Consider the following 17827-nt stretch of genomic DNA (forward strand, 5'->3'; position numbering starts at 1 on the left):
TCCTTACTTCTGGGAGCTTCTGTCAAGAGGAGCTCTGTGAAGTATGTGTGATGGAGCACATGGTACCATGAAATGCAGAGAAGGTGCTCAGTAAACACTGAATCTCAATTTTTATGATACTTTTCAGTTTATAAAGCACTCTCCACAAACATTATTCTGTTTGAAATAACAGGTACTCTCAGTCTTACAAGAATAGAGGAATTAGCAGGCATTTAGCAGTGGGGAGGATGATCTGTTGGGATAAACAGGCACAACTTCATTGGGAAGACAGAATTTGGAATGAGCTTCAAAATATGGATGGATTTTGACAGGAGTGAAAGATGGAAGGGTGGAAGTTTTTTTTTGTTTGTTTGTTTGTTTGTTTGTTTGTTTTTAAGTAGGCTCCACACCCAAGGTAGGGCTTGAACTAACTACTCTGAGATTAGGAGTCATGAATTCTACAGGCTGAGCCAGCCAGGTACCCTGCAGATGGGAATTTTATAAGATGGGGAAATATATAGGCAGAAGCTTTTCCTTAGTAATTCTATACTGCTTTTTAAATCTGTGTTCAGGCATCACAAGTTTATAAATCCCCTCTGGAATACTGCTGAACTGATATTCGTAATCTTTGGAATCAACCCATAGCCATCTTTGAAAACCAGAGATCATTTTTTCCATTTCTAATTTTCATGTAACTGCTTCATGAATTGCCATGATTACTAACAGAAGTTACATGACGACATTAATTTATTCATAAATTTTTACTGACCACATGATATGCTCAAAGCTCTGTAATTAGTAGTATGGGGGCTACTAAGAAAGAAAAATGTATACAAACTACTCCACCAAGCACAAAGCTGGAAGCCCCATAACCCACCTGAAGTTGGATTTGTTGAGAGGAGAGAGAAGGTCTGCACTCCCATCCTTTCCCATTTTCTTCCTAGAATTCATCTCACTTTGAAGATTTGATCTCATATTAAAAAAAAGTAACTGTTCTTTTACAACTTCCTTTTTCCAAATACTTGTTAGGGTTTGTTGTGCCCTTTCTGGCCTGAAAGTCTTTCTCTTTATGGGAAAATTTAGGCAATCTGGGAGCCAAACGTCTGCCCTCTCTCTGTGAATCAGGTTCAATGCCCAGCACACACTGTCTCCAGAAACTACTCAGGCCTATACTTTCTTGCTCTGAATATTCTTCAAAAATCCATTTATTGTGTTTAGCAAATCTGCAATATTCACTTGACTTTGGCCTTTAGCATCTTTAAAGATGGCCTTAGGGAGGGGGCCCAGGAAGTCATTGCATTAATGTTTGTGACGCACTATGCCATTGTGCCTCTTTTTCTGTAACCCTCAGAATGGCCCTGGAGACTGGAACATCTTATCTGTACTGAAGTGTTTTGGAAACTCTGATCCTCGAGGAGAAGAATTTATCCAAGGTCTCAGAGTCAAGAGTGGTAGACCTTGGATTTGAACACTGATTGCTACTTCTGACCTTAAAGCCCATGCTCTTTCCACCATAATGTATCAATCAAGATAACATGTATTTCTAAATTCATCCTTCTTGGGTTTTGTAGAAGCCTTAAAAAAAAAAAAAAAACTCAGTTCATCAAAAAGTTTCCAAACTCATGGATTTCATGCACTGAACAAGCATTTATTTACCGTGGATTATTAGCTGTTTTCTCCAGTATCTTCGAGTTTGTTCATTATTGCCATCGTTTATAGTTTATGCTCATTATTGTTCCTCTGGGTATGGAGTCTGTTGGCACTGTGAGGTTTCCTACTGTCCTTTGCCAATGCCCAGATTTCCCTTTTACCCTAATTCCAACTCGGGGATGATAATCGCCTACCTTCGTTTTTGTTTGAAAGGGAGGAGGAGAGAGAAGTGCGTGTAACAGAAGTGGTGTTGTTCCCTGTGAGTCGTTTTATCTTATATTTCCTTTTTTTTTTTTTTTTTTTTGCGGGGAGGGGGTAGGGCTTTTTATTTGTTTATTCATGAGACACACACACACACTGAGGCAAAGACTTAGGCAGAGGGAGAAGCTGGGTCCCCGCCGGGATCCCGATGTAGGGCATGATCGCAGAACCCCAGGATCACGACCTGAGCTGAAAGCAGACGCTCAACCACTGAGCCACCCTGGTGCCCTCCCCGTATCTTTCTGTTGCACGTCGGGCTTTCACCATTCATTCCTCCCGCACGCCCACGAGCACGGAGGTGCACCGAGCTGCGCCGAGCTGCACCCAGCAGGTGAGTCGGGACCCCAGGCGCTTCGGCCCGCGCGCAGCCCCGCCCCCTCGAGGCCACGCCCACCCGGGAGGCGTGGGAACCGGCAGCGGGAGGCACCGCCCTGGGGGCGCCGCCGGGTTTATAGGTCACCCGGAAGGCGCGCGCAGCCCGCGGCCGCCGCACGAACAGGCCCCGCGGGACCCCGCCGCCGCCGCCGCGCTCCTCCCCGCGGCCTCCCCGGGCGTCCGGCCCGCCCGCACCCGCCGAGCCTGTCGCGGCCGCTGCCGTGCGGCCTGCGTCGCTTCCGGGACTCACCCGACCTCCGGCCATGGCCGCCGCGGGAGTCGCCGGGCTCCTGCGCGCCGCCTTCCTGAGCGTCGGCGGCGCTGCCCGCCGCTGGGGGCTGCTGGCCGGACCCCGCGCCGTCCCGGGCCGGTGCGGCGGCGCGGGGGCGCCCCGGACGCACAGCGCGTCGGCGCCGGCGCGGAGCAGGTGAGCGCGGCCCTGCGTGCGCATGCGGGCGGCCGGGGGCGCGGGCGGGGGCGGGGGCGCGGGTGCGGGCGGGGGCGCGGGCGCCGCGGCCCGGCGTCGCGGGCTCTGGCTCGGCCGCCGCTTCCCGGCCGCCGGCGTCGCGGGTGCTGTCCGCGATCGCTCGGCCCTCGCCCGCGGCGGCCCTGGCGCTGCTCGGGGGCCGTGGCTCCCTTCGGGTCGCGCCGCGGCTTCCTTCCCCGGGGCCCGGCCCTCCCTTTCCCAGCGCCCCCGGGTCCTCCGCGCGCGGCCGCCGCCCAGCTCCGGGGATTGGCGCGGCGCCGACCTTTGCTTTGCCCGCAGGCTGCGGTGACCTTCGTAGGATGCTCCCCCCGGTGTCCCGGCCGGCAGCTTTCGTCCTGGACCTTTCCCCGGCCCCGTTAGGACATTGTGTGTACAGCTCCCTGGCAGGGGAACGCCTGTTTAGGATACACGCGCCCTGTGCCCTTCAGGCCCTGGACGCCCCTCCCTGAGCTCTAGCGGGTAAGAGCCTCGCCTTGGACTGGCAAGGCAGGGTTTTAAGCGGGATTCCCCCACTTGATGCCTAACTTCCTCCATCACTGTAGATCTGAGTTTCCCCATTTGTTGTTTATTCATGGGAGACACACAGAGCGAGGCAGAGACGTGGGCAGAGGGAGAAGCAGGCTTCCTGTAGGGAGCCTGATGCGGGACTCCATCCCAGGACCTGGGATCACGACCTGAGCCAAAGGCAGCCACTCATCCGCTGAGCCACCCAGGTGCCCCTCAGTTTCCCCGTTTGTAACTGGAGCATAGCACTAGTATAGGCCTCAGAGGGTCATTTGAAGGAGTAGTCAGGTAATACAGGTAGCCTTGCCTGGCAAATGGGGTGGGCCCAGAAGATGCCACTGTTAGCAGTAGCTCCTTAAGCCCGCAGTGCTCTGTTTTGTGTTAAATGCTGCAAGAGATGTGAAAAAATTGCCCCCAGATGTCTTGAAGCTTTATAGTTTGGAGATATGTTTATTTTTCAAATACACGATCCCCTTCGATGTAACAAAGAAAATTTACTCATCCTTTCAGAGTGTGGCAGTGTGGCAGAGCCTCATGTAATGCAGGTCTCTGAACAGCTCTCTGATCTCTTGCTGTCATGTAGCAGGATAGAAGAACTGGAAGGAGAGAGTGTTGGGTTTGTATGCTGCCTTGTCTGGTTTCTTGATAAGTTCCCTGAGAACTTAATCTTACTATTAGGTAATGTGTTCTCAAGAAATTGTCGTTGAATGGACTATGAGGGAGATAATGGGGAAGGCAAGCCAGATTTATTTGTCCCTATTTCCCTGAGACTTCCCTGCCTTGACCTCTCTACATGCATGTCTTGCTTTCTACAGTTGATACATTCTTGAAAAATTGTGTATAAATTGGGACGTATATCAAACATATTTACGAAGCTAGTATTTAAAGGGAATGTGGGGATGCCTGGTGGCTTAGCGGTTGACCGTCTGCCTTCAGCTCAGGGCCTGATCCCAGCTTCGGGGAACAAGTCCCGCATCAGGCTTCCTGCCAGGAGCCTGTTTCTCTCTCTGCCACTCTCCCTGTGTCTCTCATGAATAAATAAATAAAATCTTAAAAAAATAAAGGGAACGTGAATGCTTTTGTAAATGCGGGACTGTCTCCCCCAAATTTATTAAGTTTGAACTTGGATATACCAAATTGTTTTAAAGGGAATCACATCTGTTCTATTCCCTCATAATCTTGCTTTCGTCCTCATTGGCACAGTTTCAACGGATGGCCTTGTGCCTTGTATCACAGACTCTGGAGCTACCGCTAGACTTTCCAGCTCTTACTATTGAGACTTGTGTTTTCGACTATGGTTAGTCGAAATGTGGCTATTTAAGATAATGTAAGTTAAATACAATGAAAAGATTCAGTATTCCAGTTGCACTGGACACATGTCAAGTACTCAGCAGCTACATGGGGTCATAGCAACTGTATTGGACGTTGCAGGTATAGAACATCTTTTTTTTTTTTTTTTTTTTTTTTTTAAGATTGTATTTATTTATTCATGAGAGACACAGGCAGAGGGAGAAGCAGGCTCCACGCAGGGAGCGGGATGTGGGACTCCATCCCGGGTCTCCAGGATCATGCCTTGGACTGAAGGTGGCGCTAAACCACGGAGCCACCAGGCTGCCCAGTATAGAACATCTTTGATTTGCACAAAGTTCTGCCGGATGGAGAAGCCTGGAAGCTGTAGTTCCGTTTTGGGAAGTTCAGCATGTAGCTAAGTTATCAGTAACTGAGAGTTGAAGAAAATCCTTTTGCTCCAGAACACCCCGACACAATACTTTATATTTTGTAGTGATTTCAATTCCAAAGGGTTTTCACAAAAATTGTACTTCACTCTCAAGAAAATTCTGGGAGGTAGGTGGGGTAGGGAATACAAATTTCATATTAAGTAGCTGGCAGACTAGGAACCTACAACTCCCGTAGTTTTCACTTGCTTTCTTGAGTACCGTAATAGTTGACAATTCCTTAGCCCATAGGGTCATTTGGAAGAGTTATGGTGGCTCTGAAAGTAGGGACTCATGAAGGGGCCCTTTTCTTGGACCAACTACCCCCTGGGCCACTCTGTATGGTGAAAAGGTGGGTATCAGCAGCTATCACTCCCCCCCCATGAGAGGTCTCTTACAAACTTAACCACCACAGTCCATGACACCTTTGTTAAAGTGTCTGCTGTGGTTGAGCAGAATAAATGGCAGTAGGAAACGGTAGCAAGTGAAGGGAAGAGTTGCTTTGATGCTGACTGATTAGTTGATGATGGTAGAAGATTTAGAAGGATTGTATTTATTTCTCAGTGCATGAAGTCCTATTCTGGGGAACAGCTTTTTGCTTAGTTCTTAGAATTGGGGGAAAAATATAAAACCCACTAATGCCAATTGCTGATAGCAAATGGAGAATGTTTTTTGGGCAAAGTACCTGTGTATGATGCTTTAAGGAACAACGTTTCCCCAGACTTGACTTCCATTGTCTCAAGAGTGTGGTGAAGTCACTGTTGTCCCCATCTCATCCACTAGGCAGTAAGTGGCTTCCCATGGTCCTCTCATGCATGTGTCAGAACTGCAACTAGAATCCACATCTGATTCTTGCATTCCATACTGTCGACTGCAGGATTACCTTTCCTCTCTCGTTTCTGCTTCCTCTCGGATCCTTTGGCAAACCTTTTATTGCTCTTACTCTGCAGTATTTTTCTGGGGATGGTACACCTTTAATACATAGGTTAGGCTTTTTAGCAACAGCAGGATGGAGGCCTTAAAGTTCTTAATCAGCATTTGTTGAGTTCTCCTCTGCGTGAAGTACCTTGCCTCCACTGTCAAAACTAGAACCTAGATGTTACGCTGGTTTTACAGAAGAGGTGTCTGCTATAAAAGAGATTTCCATGCCGTAAACTTAACTGTATAGTGTTCCAGCGGTAAGACCTCTGGCTTTCAGTGGTACACATCAGTGATGGGATTCTCACAGCTTTAGCCACTGGCATTTGTCAGTGTCCGATCCCTAGACTGCAGTGCTGGACGCAGACCCCTATTTCCATCTGGCTTCCACACATTCTCATCTGTTTTTTATTTTTTTAATATATATTTTTTAACTCAATTAAAACAGATTTAGACCTGAACGCCTTTCCATCTTCCCCAGAGCTGTTACGTCTCTGTTAAATCTAGGTTAAACCGGGGCCCTTTGTGCCAGAGCTGGAGATTTCAATGTTTTCTCCCTCTCTCAGTCTTCCTTATATAGTTGGTCACCAGAACCTCCTATTTCTGCCCCTTGCATGTCTCTGAGGTCAGTGTCTACTCCATTTTTAGTCTCTACTCTTCTAGTAACCACAAGAGTGGTCTGTCCCTGCCTCCAGAGTATCTTCATTCTCAGCCTTCGGCCAGGCAGAGATGCCACTTGTCTAGTTGGAAACCATGAATAATGTTCGGGAGTACTCACTTGTAAAGTATTTTTTGGCTGTGAAAACAAGTTGGAGAGCACAGGCCCTTTTGGAGGGGCATTCTCTCTCTCTCTCTCTCTCTCTCTCTCTCTCTCTCTCTCTCCCTCACTCACTCACTCACACACACACACCACACACACATATGATCATTTCTAATTTGTAGAATTTTCTTTTTTCAGCATTGAATTACCAGGGAGGGCATTATTTGAAAGGGGCTTTCAGTTGCTTCATTTGTAAAATAAGATAATTGGACTTGATAATTTGGAATTATATAATTCTAGGCTTTTACTTACATTAAAGTTTCCTTTGATGGATTGTTACCATCTATTGGCTGTAGTGAAAATTGCAACTAATTATTTTAAGCTGAAGTACATCTTTTCAGTTACGAGGTAAAAATTAAAAATGACCAATGGTGGATGACAAGCATCTGGCTGTTTAATATTATTTCTTTTCCCAGATTTTGGAATGATACTTGTGAGAAGGGAAAGGAGTTTAAGTCCATTGGCTAACTCTGATGGATAATATGATATTCTATAATAAAACATGTAAGAGACGTTATATCTATCTTCCCGTTGATTCAAACAAATACAAATCTAAGTTTCTTTGATTTTTGAGTACATGATGTGGACCAAAATGAGATACTTAAATGCTTAGAAAACAATCAGACTGCTGCCTCTCAGCAACAGTGCCTGTCAGATACTTGTACAACAGGTGTTGTATTGATAGCAGAGTGATTTGCTTTTTAAAAGCTCTCCATTACCATGGTCTCATCTTTTAGGGACACTACATAAAGAGATGTTACTTTTCAGAGGACTGTGTAAGAGCAACATAGATTTCATGATTGATGATTGCTAAATGTTTTCACGCGACTGATATGTGACCGTGACCCTTGGGGTGACACAACAGGTGGCCTTGATAGGAATGTAGTTGCTCTTTCTTTTAAGGTAGTAGGTAGAGCTTCCTCTTTGCCAGATTGGTACATAGACATCCCTCTGATTTGTGGTGTCTCCTCAAATGGAAAGGTAAGAAAATACTATAAAGAGCATATTTGCATATGTGCACCTATGTACACACCCTATTTTTTTGGCCTTACAAGTTCTGAAAACAATTATTTTCAAGTATCTTGAAATCACTAAAAATAAAAACGACTGCTTCCTTTTCCAGCTCAGAAGATAAAGTAACAGTCCACTTTGTAAACCGTGACGGTGAGACGTTAACAGCCAAAGGAAAAGTTGGTGACTCTCTACTAGATGTTGTGATTGAAAACAATCTAGATATTGATGGCTTTGGTGAGTATGAAACATTCCTTAAAATGTATAAGTGAAACCATTAAGTAGGCTTCAACTTTCTGTGGTTTTTTTTGCAGAATTTTAACTGTTAGCATGCTAAGTAAAACATTAAAATTCAAAATATGTTAAAATTTTAAAATTCAGGATTGTTAGTGTTAAATTCTCATTTATAAAGAATATGAGTGATGCTGTGTTTCTCTTCTTTGTACATTTAATTAACCATGTGCCCCAAAGTCTGTTGCCTGATTACTGATGATGACTTGTGTGCCCTAAGCTGGGAGTGGAAAGTGGAGTTGAAAGCACCAGGTTAGGGCAGCCCCAGTGGCTCATCGGTTTAGCACCGCCTTCAGCCCAGGGCGTGATCCTGGCATCCTAGGATCGAGTCCCACGTCAGGCTCCCTGTGTGGAGCTTGCTTCTCCCTCAGCCTCTCTCTCTCTCTCTCTGTCTCATGAATAAATAAAATCTTTAAAAAGAAAAAAAAAAGAAAGCACCAGGTTAGAGATAATGAATGTTGTATCACAGAAGAGTAGTTAGTTTTGACTTAGATTTTTGGTTTTAACTTTATATTTGGAAATATCTTTGTTCAGAAAACAATTTTCCTATATAATCTTTGCTCACTTCTTCCGACTGTTAACAATTTATATTACTATGGTATAATAATCAAAACACAGAAATTAACATTAGTTGAATAACTCAAAAACTCTAGACTTAATAGAATTTTCCCACAAATGTTTTTTCTGTTTTAGGATTTGATCCAGGAGCCCATGTTGCATTTAGGTATTACATCTTCGGTCTGTGACACTTCCTTAGTCTTCTTTTGTTTTTTACAACCTAATAGTTTTGCTCAAGCACACTCTCTTTCTGGAGTGGTGGTTCTCAAAGGGGGTTCCCTTTACCATTAGCATTGGTGTCACTTGGGAAGTGCAGATCCTCAGGCCTCACACCAGGCCTATAGAATCAGAAAGTCTGCAGGAGGGCCCAGCAATGTTTTGACAGGTCCTCTGTATGATTATGATACGTGTTAAGTTTGAGAACCATTGGTCTGCAGTAAGGCCCAAGGAGTATATCTGATGTGCTTCTCTCAAAGCACTGTTCACATCGCATTTTTAAGAGAGCTTTCCAGACCAGAATTACTTCTCCTCCTCCATTTTCCTGTCATATAATAAGCATTCCTGTCTATGTTAATGCTCATCACAGTGTTCCTTTTCAAGGAGAACGCCCCTCTCCGGTATGAGATGGTGAGCTCTTGCTTAGGTACCTCACAGAGCAGATTTTGTTCAGAGTTGATGGTGCATAATATTTGCTGAATTTCTAAATTTAACGTCAGTTTCAGGGTTAATTATAACAACTGCTCTTCAAGTGCATATGACGTTCCAGCATATGTCATCTGTTTTTGTAACAACTCTGAGAATTAGATTTGTTCTTTTAAACTTCTGTCTACAGATATGGAAAATAAGGCTCGGAGAAATTAATTTTCCCTGGGTCATACATGGAATCAGTGAAAGGATCTAGGACCCAAACCCAAGCTCTACCTCCCAAAGCTCCGCTTTTTCCTTTCTGCCATTTCTCCTAAGAAAAGTCTTTCCTGTGTGAACACCTGTCACAGAAATAGTTGAGAAAGTTCTAATTATAAGGAATTTTTTAGTCTAATGCAGTAGTTCTTGGTTGGGACTGAGTTTCAGAACCTCTATAAAAGTTTTAAAAATGCAGACATCTGTGTTCCAAGGCAGATGCTTAACTGACTGAGCCACCGAGGTGCCCCTGTAGTGACATACTTTAATATCTCTGACTTGACAAAATCACCAACCTTCCCTGTGTTTCACTTTCATTATCTATCAAATAAGGATAATAATAGTACTAACTTCCTAGGACTTTCATGATTAAATTAATATGTGTCTTCAGAGTAATATCTGATATTAAGAAAGTGTTATAAATATTTGCATTAGTCTGTTCTATATAAAAATCTGTGTACATGATGAGATGCCACTTCACATCCATCAGGATGACTGTTGTCAGAAAAATGGGAGAATTACAAGAGTTAGCAGGGACGAGGAGAAATTGGAGCCCTGATGCCTTGCTGGTGGGAATGTAAAATGGTGCAGCTGCTGTGGAAGACAGTTTGGCAGGTTCTCAGATAGTTACACAGTTACCTTGTGATACAGGAGTTCCATTCTAGGTATATCCCCCAAAGAATTGAAAGCAGAGACTCAAACAGATACTTGGGATACTTGTAGGTACACGTAGGTACAGGAGTGTTCTTAGCAGCAGCATTCACAGTGCTCAGGTGAATGGATAAACAAAATGTGGTATATACATAAAGTGGAGTATTATTCAGCCATAAAAAGAAGTGAAATTCTGATACAACCTGCCACGTGGATGATCCCTGAGAACATTTGTGCTAAATGAAGTAAGCTAGACAAAACAGGACAAATACTCTGTGATTCCATGTACATGAGTTACCTAGAATGGGCAAATTCAGAGAGACAAAGTAGGTCACCAGAGACTAAGGGAAGAATCTGGGATGAAGAGTATCTTCTGGAAATAGACAGTGGTGATGGTTGTACAGCATAATTAACGTACTTACTGCCACTGACTCGTATACATAAAAATGGCAAAAGATGGTATATTTTAGGTTATGTATATTTTACTACAATTAAAAAATTGGGGTAAGAAATAAAAATCTGTATAAACACAGAAAGTAACATTGTTTTATGATTAAAAAATCAATGTATATCCACTGTAGAAAAGTTTGAAAAATTTAATAAACATGTAAAATAAAATTCATCCATTATACTACTCTGTGACTACCAATAACATTTCTATGCTTTTTAAGACCTATATTGTGGTTACATTTTATGCAAACATGAATTACATAAAGTCAGGGTGATAGGAAAATATTGAAGTTTCATATTCTATGCAGTGTTTGAAATTGTGTGAATCTATCCCCATTTTTAAAATGTGAAGAGATTCACTTAATTTTAAAGCTGACAATCATGGTGAATTATAGACTGTTGTTTATGCTAATGCCATATGGTTGGAGCCACTTCAGCAGATAAATAGAAGTGTTTCCTGATCTTTGACAGGAGCAGGTGAACCATGCTGTTACTTGTGTGCATTGGAACTTGTAACTTTTATGCTGTTGAAAAACTTGAAATCTTGATATCCTGGCACAGTGTTCACTAACTCGTCAGGGGATGGTGTCATACTGGAACGCACTCCCAAACCAGTAACTCTGGAATGTCTCCCCTAACATTCTGTGCTGTTAATTTAGGAGTAGATGCTCTATAAGCAAAGGTGCTTAGAAAATAGGATTTTAGGAGAACCTGGGTGGCTCAGTGGTTGAGCATCTACCTTTGGCTCAGGTCATGATTCTGGCGTCCTGAGATTGAGTCCCTCGTGGGCTCCCTGCTCAGCGGAGAACCTGCTTCTCCCTCTCCCTCCACCCCTCCCCGTGCTCCTACACTCATGCACACTCTCTCTCAAATAGTCTTAAAAAAGAAGAAAAAAGGCTTCCCATCCCACCAAGGTAACCACTAGAAGAATCTTTTCCCCTTACCACCTAATATAGAAAATTTAATGCCACAATCTTGGGTAGTTTGATGAGAAGTCTGCACTCACTTATGTGGTCTCAGGAGAAAAGATTTACGGATCAATGACCTGAACATGTCCAGAAATTTTGGCATTTAAGTACAAACTTGAGATAAACTAAACCGGCTTCACTACAGATAGAGTTAAGCTTAAGCCACTTTCTAGAATAAAGATGAAGGAAACGAGGTCAAGAAGCCTGGGGGCAGCTGTTTGGTTAATTCCTGATGTTGAAAATGGAGACTCTTTCAGTGTTGCCCTTGTCGTAAGTCCTACAATAGCGAAGCTGACCACGTACAGAGTCCTTTTTATGTTTCTCCCCAGGTGATCGCATCCCTCTGTGACCCTAAATCCTGTGTAGATGTCCATAAAGTCGTCTTCCCTTTACGTTGTTAGCTCACCTCTCCCCGAGCCCTGGACTTAAGATCCAACTTTCTACTTGACATCTCTTCTTGGAAATTACACAGGCATTTGAAAGTCAACATACCTAAAGAGCTTTTGATTTTGTTTCCTTCCCCCAAAACATGTTCTTCCTCGGGGCTTTACTGTTGGCAAGGAGCATTGCTCAGTGGTTCAAGACCAAAACTGGAGAATCTTACTCCTCCTCCCCAATCCCCTACCTCCAGTGCCATCAGGAGCTCCTGTCACTTGTGCCCCCAAAATCTAAGTGGGTCCCACTTCCTGCATCCCTGCAGTCAGTGCCTGGGGCCAGCCAGCCACTGTATACCAGGACCTGTGCCGATCTTCCCTTCTGGAGCCCACCACTTGGGATTTGTCCTAAGGCACATCAGGCATGCCGTCCCCTGATTGAAGACCACAAATAACCTCCTGTGTCACTTAGGATAAGTCCACATTCCTTACTCCAGCCTACGAGGCCCCACGGGCCTTTTCTCAGGGGCTGTACTCACCAGAAGTTTTTTTTGAGACTTCATACACACTATACATACATTTTCTCTGCCTGGACACCCCGTCTCTCCTCCTGTACTTGGGGTTTTCATCCCTCCAGGCTCAGGTTATATGTTACTTCCTCAGTGAGGCCTGACCAACCATCCTTTCTGAAGTAGGACTCCTCTCACTGCCCTGAACCCATTATTCTCCATCACAGCATCCTACTTCTTTCACAGCTCTTAGGTATTCCTTCATTTACTTGTGCCGCTTCCTCCTAAAAGGCAGTAATAGAGGAGAAAATCATTCCAATTTTATTCCTCACTGTATATGAAGTAATGAACTATGGTATAAATGAGTAAAAAGGAAAAATGGTAAATTTTGGAAGCAACACATAAGCATGCTTATTTCCAACTATTTTTTTTTAACTTCAAACTTTTATATTGATCTAGATCTTTTGGAAGATTTTGTTTTCAGAGTGTATTGCAGTATTCCGTCACTAGGGGGCAGTTATACCTCTCTGATCAAATGTACCTAGTTTATTACTTCAGATCTTGTTTATTTCTGCTACATCATCTATTTCCTTCATGTCTCTTTTGAGGAAAATTATTCAAATTGGGAGATCCTGATAATGTTCACATAAATCTATATGCATTCCTATCATGTTTATCGATTCCCTATTGGTATACTGTATTATTGGCTGTGGTAGATTAAACTTTACTCTAGAAAATTAGATTTTCTATTTATATATAGTTTCACATTATTAATATATAATAATAGTTATACTCCGGATTTTTTGGGGGAAGGGATTAGGTCGACGTGGGCAATCTTTCTTGTTAGCATTATATCTGTACAAAGTAATATTAATATAAGATACACATGTGCACAGATATACACAAAATTATCTTTTTCCTGTTGGCAAACACTCAAAAAACATGAAAGGAGCAATAGTCTGTAGATCTTTCTCTGGGAATTAATATTATGGCAAGAATTTCTGAGCATTTGCACAACAACTTAGTATCATTAGCCTTGTTTTAAAAAAAAAACAAAACTCAATCCAGGGGTGCCCGGGTGATTCAGTTGGGTTAGTGTCTGACTCTTGATTTTGGCTCAGGTCATGATCTCGGAGTCATGGGATTGAGCCCTGAACTGGCTGTGGAGCCTGCTTAAGATTCTCTCCCTCTCCCTCTCCCTCTCCACCTCCCCCACTAAAAAACAAACAAAAACAAAACTTGATTTGGAGAAATTTTATTTACTACCAACCTTGAGATAAGGCAGTGATCATACTTACTTATTCTTGAGGTAATTTTTAAATTATGTGAATTTGAAATTTTGCAGATTAACAGTATTAAAGGTCTTATGCTAGCAAAATCCGAAATACCATGGAAACCAAAACTTTTGTCAAGAATCCCATAGGTTCCACATGACAGCCTGCATGAACTATAAATTTTACATTTGTTTTTGCAGCTAAAGTGATACCACTTTAACTGGCAAACAGATACCTGCCATCCTTTGTCTCTGTCATATAGATTGCTATTTATAGAAATCTGAATGTGTGATTTTGTTGACTACAGTGTTGATATATATATATATATATATTTTTTTTTTTTTTTTTTTTTTTTAAGATTTTATTCATGATAGAAAGAGGCAGAGATACAGGCAGAGGGAGAAGCAGGCTCCACGCAAGGAGCCTGATGCAGGACTCGATCCCGGGTCTCCAGGATCACGCCCTGGGCTGAAGGCTGGAGCTAAACCACTGAGCCACCCAGGGATCCCCTAATGCTGATATTTTAAACTCTGGTTATAATTTAGTATTTTTAAAGCCTGTAACTATTTGAGCCAAGCAGTCATTAAGTGCTAATGCTGAAAAATGCATCTGAAAATCAGTTATTTTGGATTAGAACTTAGATGTGACAAAAAGCTATGAAGAAAGCCAAAAATCTGTCATGATATGTATTACTGTTAATTTAGGAGAACTCTTAATCATTAGCCAGAGTGCCGACAAAATAAAAGCTGCACTAAAGCATGCATACCTTTAAGTTCATGAAAATTGTTGTGTAACCAAGCAAGGATGACAGATAAAATGCCAGCACCAGGGGCGAATACCAATGTGGCTGTAATATGTCCCTAAATCTGATTATTGTCTGTGCTAAGTAGTTTCACTTATTTGAAAGGTGGATATAGTAATGTAAAAGGTTTTACTTGAAATGTTTTTCTACCCAAGTCTATTTTATTTTATTATTTGTGTGCGTGTATGCGTGCATACACATAGGGGTGGGGTGGGGGACAGATGGATAGGGAGAGGAGAAATTCAAGTGGACTCCTTGCTGAGGAGGACCTGGAGGTGGGGCTCAATTCCAGGACCCTGAGGTCAAACCTGAGTTAAAACCAAGAGAACCTTGGGGGCAGCCTGGGTGGCTCAGCGGTTTAGTGCCACCTGCAGCCCGGGGCCTGATCCTAGAGACCTGGGATCGAGTTCCACATCCGGCTCCCTGGGTGGAGCCTGCTTCTCCATCTGCCGGTGTCTTTGCCTCTCTCTCTGTGTCTCTCATTAATAAATAAAATCTTAAAAAAAAAAAAAGAGAGAACCAAGAGTCCCATGCTTAACCCAACTGTGCCACCCACGTGCCCCAACATAAATGCATATTAAAATAAAAACGTGATAAGATTAGAGATTGATGAACTATTTGAACCCATCTCTCTATTTTACCTTTTCTTGAATTATGAGACCAACAATTTCCAAAACCTTTGAGAATACATCCTTCATAAAATGTGATCACTTTATGCTTACGTATATATACTTGTGTGTATCTATATATAAAAATGTAGAAGGTGTCTGGGTGGCTCAGTCAGTTAAGTGAGCCTTTGGCTCAGGTCATGATCCCGAGGTCCTGGAATGAGCCCCATATTGGGCTCCCTGCGCAGAGGAACCTGCTTCTCCCTCTTTCTCCACCTTTCCCCGTGCTTGTGGACTCTCTGTCAAATAAAATCTCAAAATACGTATATAGATATACATATACATGCATATTTATATGTACATACACACACACTCCCCCATTAATTTACTCCTATATAACCAACCACTTAAAAAGACTAAAAGCTGGCAGCTACTGATATCGCTGTGGGGTTGTGTGAAAGCAGAGGTCACATAACTTTTGCCCCTTCAACCTTCTCTCCCCTTGTATCATTATATTAATGCTTCCATATTCTGATCAGCTATCAGTTTTAGATGGAAGGTACTATAGTTGTTCCTTCTGTATGCTTTTTCTTTTTATACATTGCCTCCCAGCTCTTGTTTTGTAGACTTGGTCTCTGTGTGTGTGATAAGAATAAGCAATAGGCACTCCCCATTTTATGAATAGGGTTTTGTTCTCCAGATCCATTTTCAGATCAACTATTTGGCATTTAGGATTTATTTTCCCATGAAAATAATAATATACATGGTAGCTAAATTTTCAAGCGAACCCGCAGAACCTATTTCTTCACAACTAATGTAATCACCATTTACAGGCTGGCTTCTATGAAAAAGTATGCATTGTGACTTCTGACTCTAGATAAAAAAAACTCCCTGGACCAACCTGCTGTGCACATGCACACACACACACCATAACACACACATTCACTATAGGGACTCCTTTGTCCACTTTGCACCTCATTCTGGTAGTGGGAACATATGCACTGCTGATTTTCAATAAAGATGGTTTCCTGGAGGCCTAGAGCCTGGGAATTCCATGATGCTGGAAAGGAGTTAGAAGATAAAGGCCCAATAGGAATGTCATCCACTTTGTTCCTGTCCATAGCTGTTGTCAGTTTGGGTTGTGGCTCTAGTGGAGTTGGGAGCTACAGAAGTGTTCAGTAAGGATGAGAACTGTATGTCAAAGGGGGATATAGAGTTGATGGCAGCCTCCATGTTTTAACCTAAAACAAGTAGGCAGCACCAGATCAGCTCTAGTTGTACAAAATCAGGTGCTGATAAGGGGCAACTACAAAAGCCTACACCTGACATGCTTAATGGTGAAAGATGGAATGCCTGTCCCCTAAGATCAGGAACAAGGCAAGGATGTCTAGTTGTAGCATTCCTGTTTAACATCACACTGTAAGTCTTAGCCTGTGTGTGTGTTGGGGTGGGGGTGGGGGGACAAAAAGAAAAAGAAAAGGCATATAGATTGAAAAGGAAGAAATAAAATTGCCTCTGTTTTTGACAGTGATTGTTTACATAGAAAATCAAAAGGAGTGTATAAAAAATCTTAGAACTAGTGAATTTATTTTTTTCCTAATAGGTTTTAGCAAAGTCCGAGGATATAAGGTCAACACGCAAAAATCCATTATATTTCTATATACCAGCAATGAACAACTGGAAACCAAAAAAAAATTTTTAAAGAACATTTACAGTAGCTCACCAAATTGACATTTTTAGGTCTAAATCTAACAAAATATAGCATCTCTCTCTTGGATATTATAAAAACTCTGAGGAGAGAAAATGAAGACCAAAGTAGCAAAAAAGCATACTCTGTGGATTAGATGACTTAACATAGTAAAGATGTCAGTTCTTGTCTGAAATTAGAGGAAAAGCTTTTAACCTTTAATCATTAGTTATGGGCTTGTCATTATATGGCCTTTATAATGTTGAGGTTTGTTCCCTTTGTCCTCCATACTTGTTGAGAGTTTTTATCATAAAAGGATGTAGAATTTTGTCACATGCTTTTTCTGCACCTATTTATTTTTTCAAGATTTTATGTATGAGAGACACAGAAAGAGAGAAGCAGAGACATAGGCAGAGGGAGAAAGAGTCCTGTGGGGAGCTCTATGTGAGACTCGATCCCAGGACCCCAGGACCCCAGGATCACGAATTGAGCCAAAGTCAGATGCTCAACTACTGAGCCACTCAGGTGTCCCTGCATCTGTTTAGGTGATCATATGATTTTTATCTTTCTTTTTTTTTTCTAAGTTTTATTTATTCATGAGAGACAGAGGGGGAGAGAGAGAGAGGCAGAGACAGGCAGAGGGAGAAGCAGGCTCCATGTAGGGAGCCTGACATGGGACTCAATCCCGGGTCTCCAGGATCAGGCCCTGGGCTGAAGGTGGTGCTAAACCACTGAGTCACAGGGGCTGCCCTCTCTCTTACTTTCTATTAATGTGCTGTATCACATTTATTGATCTACATTTGTTGAACCATTCCTGCATCCCCAAAATAAAATCCACTTGATCATGATGTAGGATCCTTTTAATGTGCTATTGAATATTTGCTAATATTTTGTTGAGAATTTTTACATCTGTAGTCATCAAAGATACTGCCCTGTAGTTATCTTTGCTTGCCCAGCTTTGGTATCAGGGAAATGCTGGCCTCATAAAATGAGCTTGGGAGTGTTCCTTCCTCTTTAGTTTTTCAGAAGAGTTTG

General features: G+C 42.7%; 1 protein-coding gene across 1 annotated transcript in view; it reads left to right on the forward strand.

Moving 5' to 3' along the window:
* Positions 1–2350: 2350 nt before the first annotated feature.
* The window catches only part of FDX1 (ferredoxin 1), a 33041-nt gene continuing 17564 nt past the window's right edge, over positions 2351–17827 (forward strand). The window contains exons 1-2 of the mRNA XM_077893410.1: positions 2351–2692; positions 7833–7957. Coding sequence (XP_077749536.1) covers positions 2529–2692; positions 7833–7957 — 289 coding nt within the window. The 5' untranslated portion in view covers positions 2351–2528. The remainder of the gene's footprint in view (positions 2693–7832; positions 7958–17827) is intronic.

This window comes from Canis aureus, chromosome 3, assembly GCF_053574225.1.
Source record: "Canis aureus isolate CA01 chromosome 3, VMU_Caureus_v.1.0, whole genome shotgun sequence".
Lineage (NCBI taxonomy): Eukaryota > Metazoa > Chordata > Mammalia > Carnivora > Canidae > Canis > Canis aureus.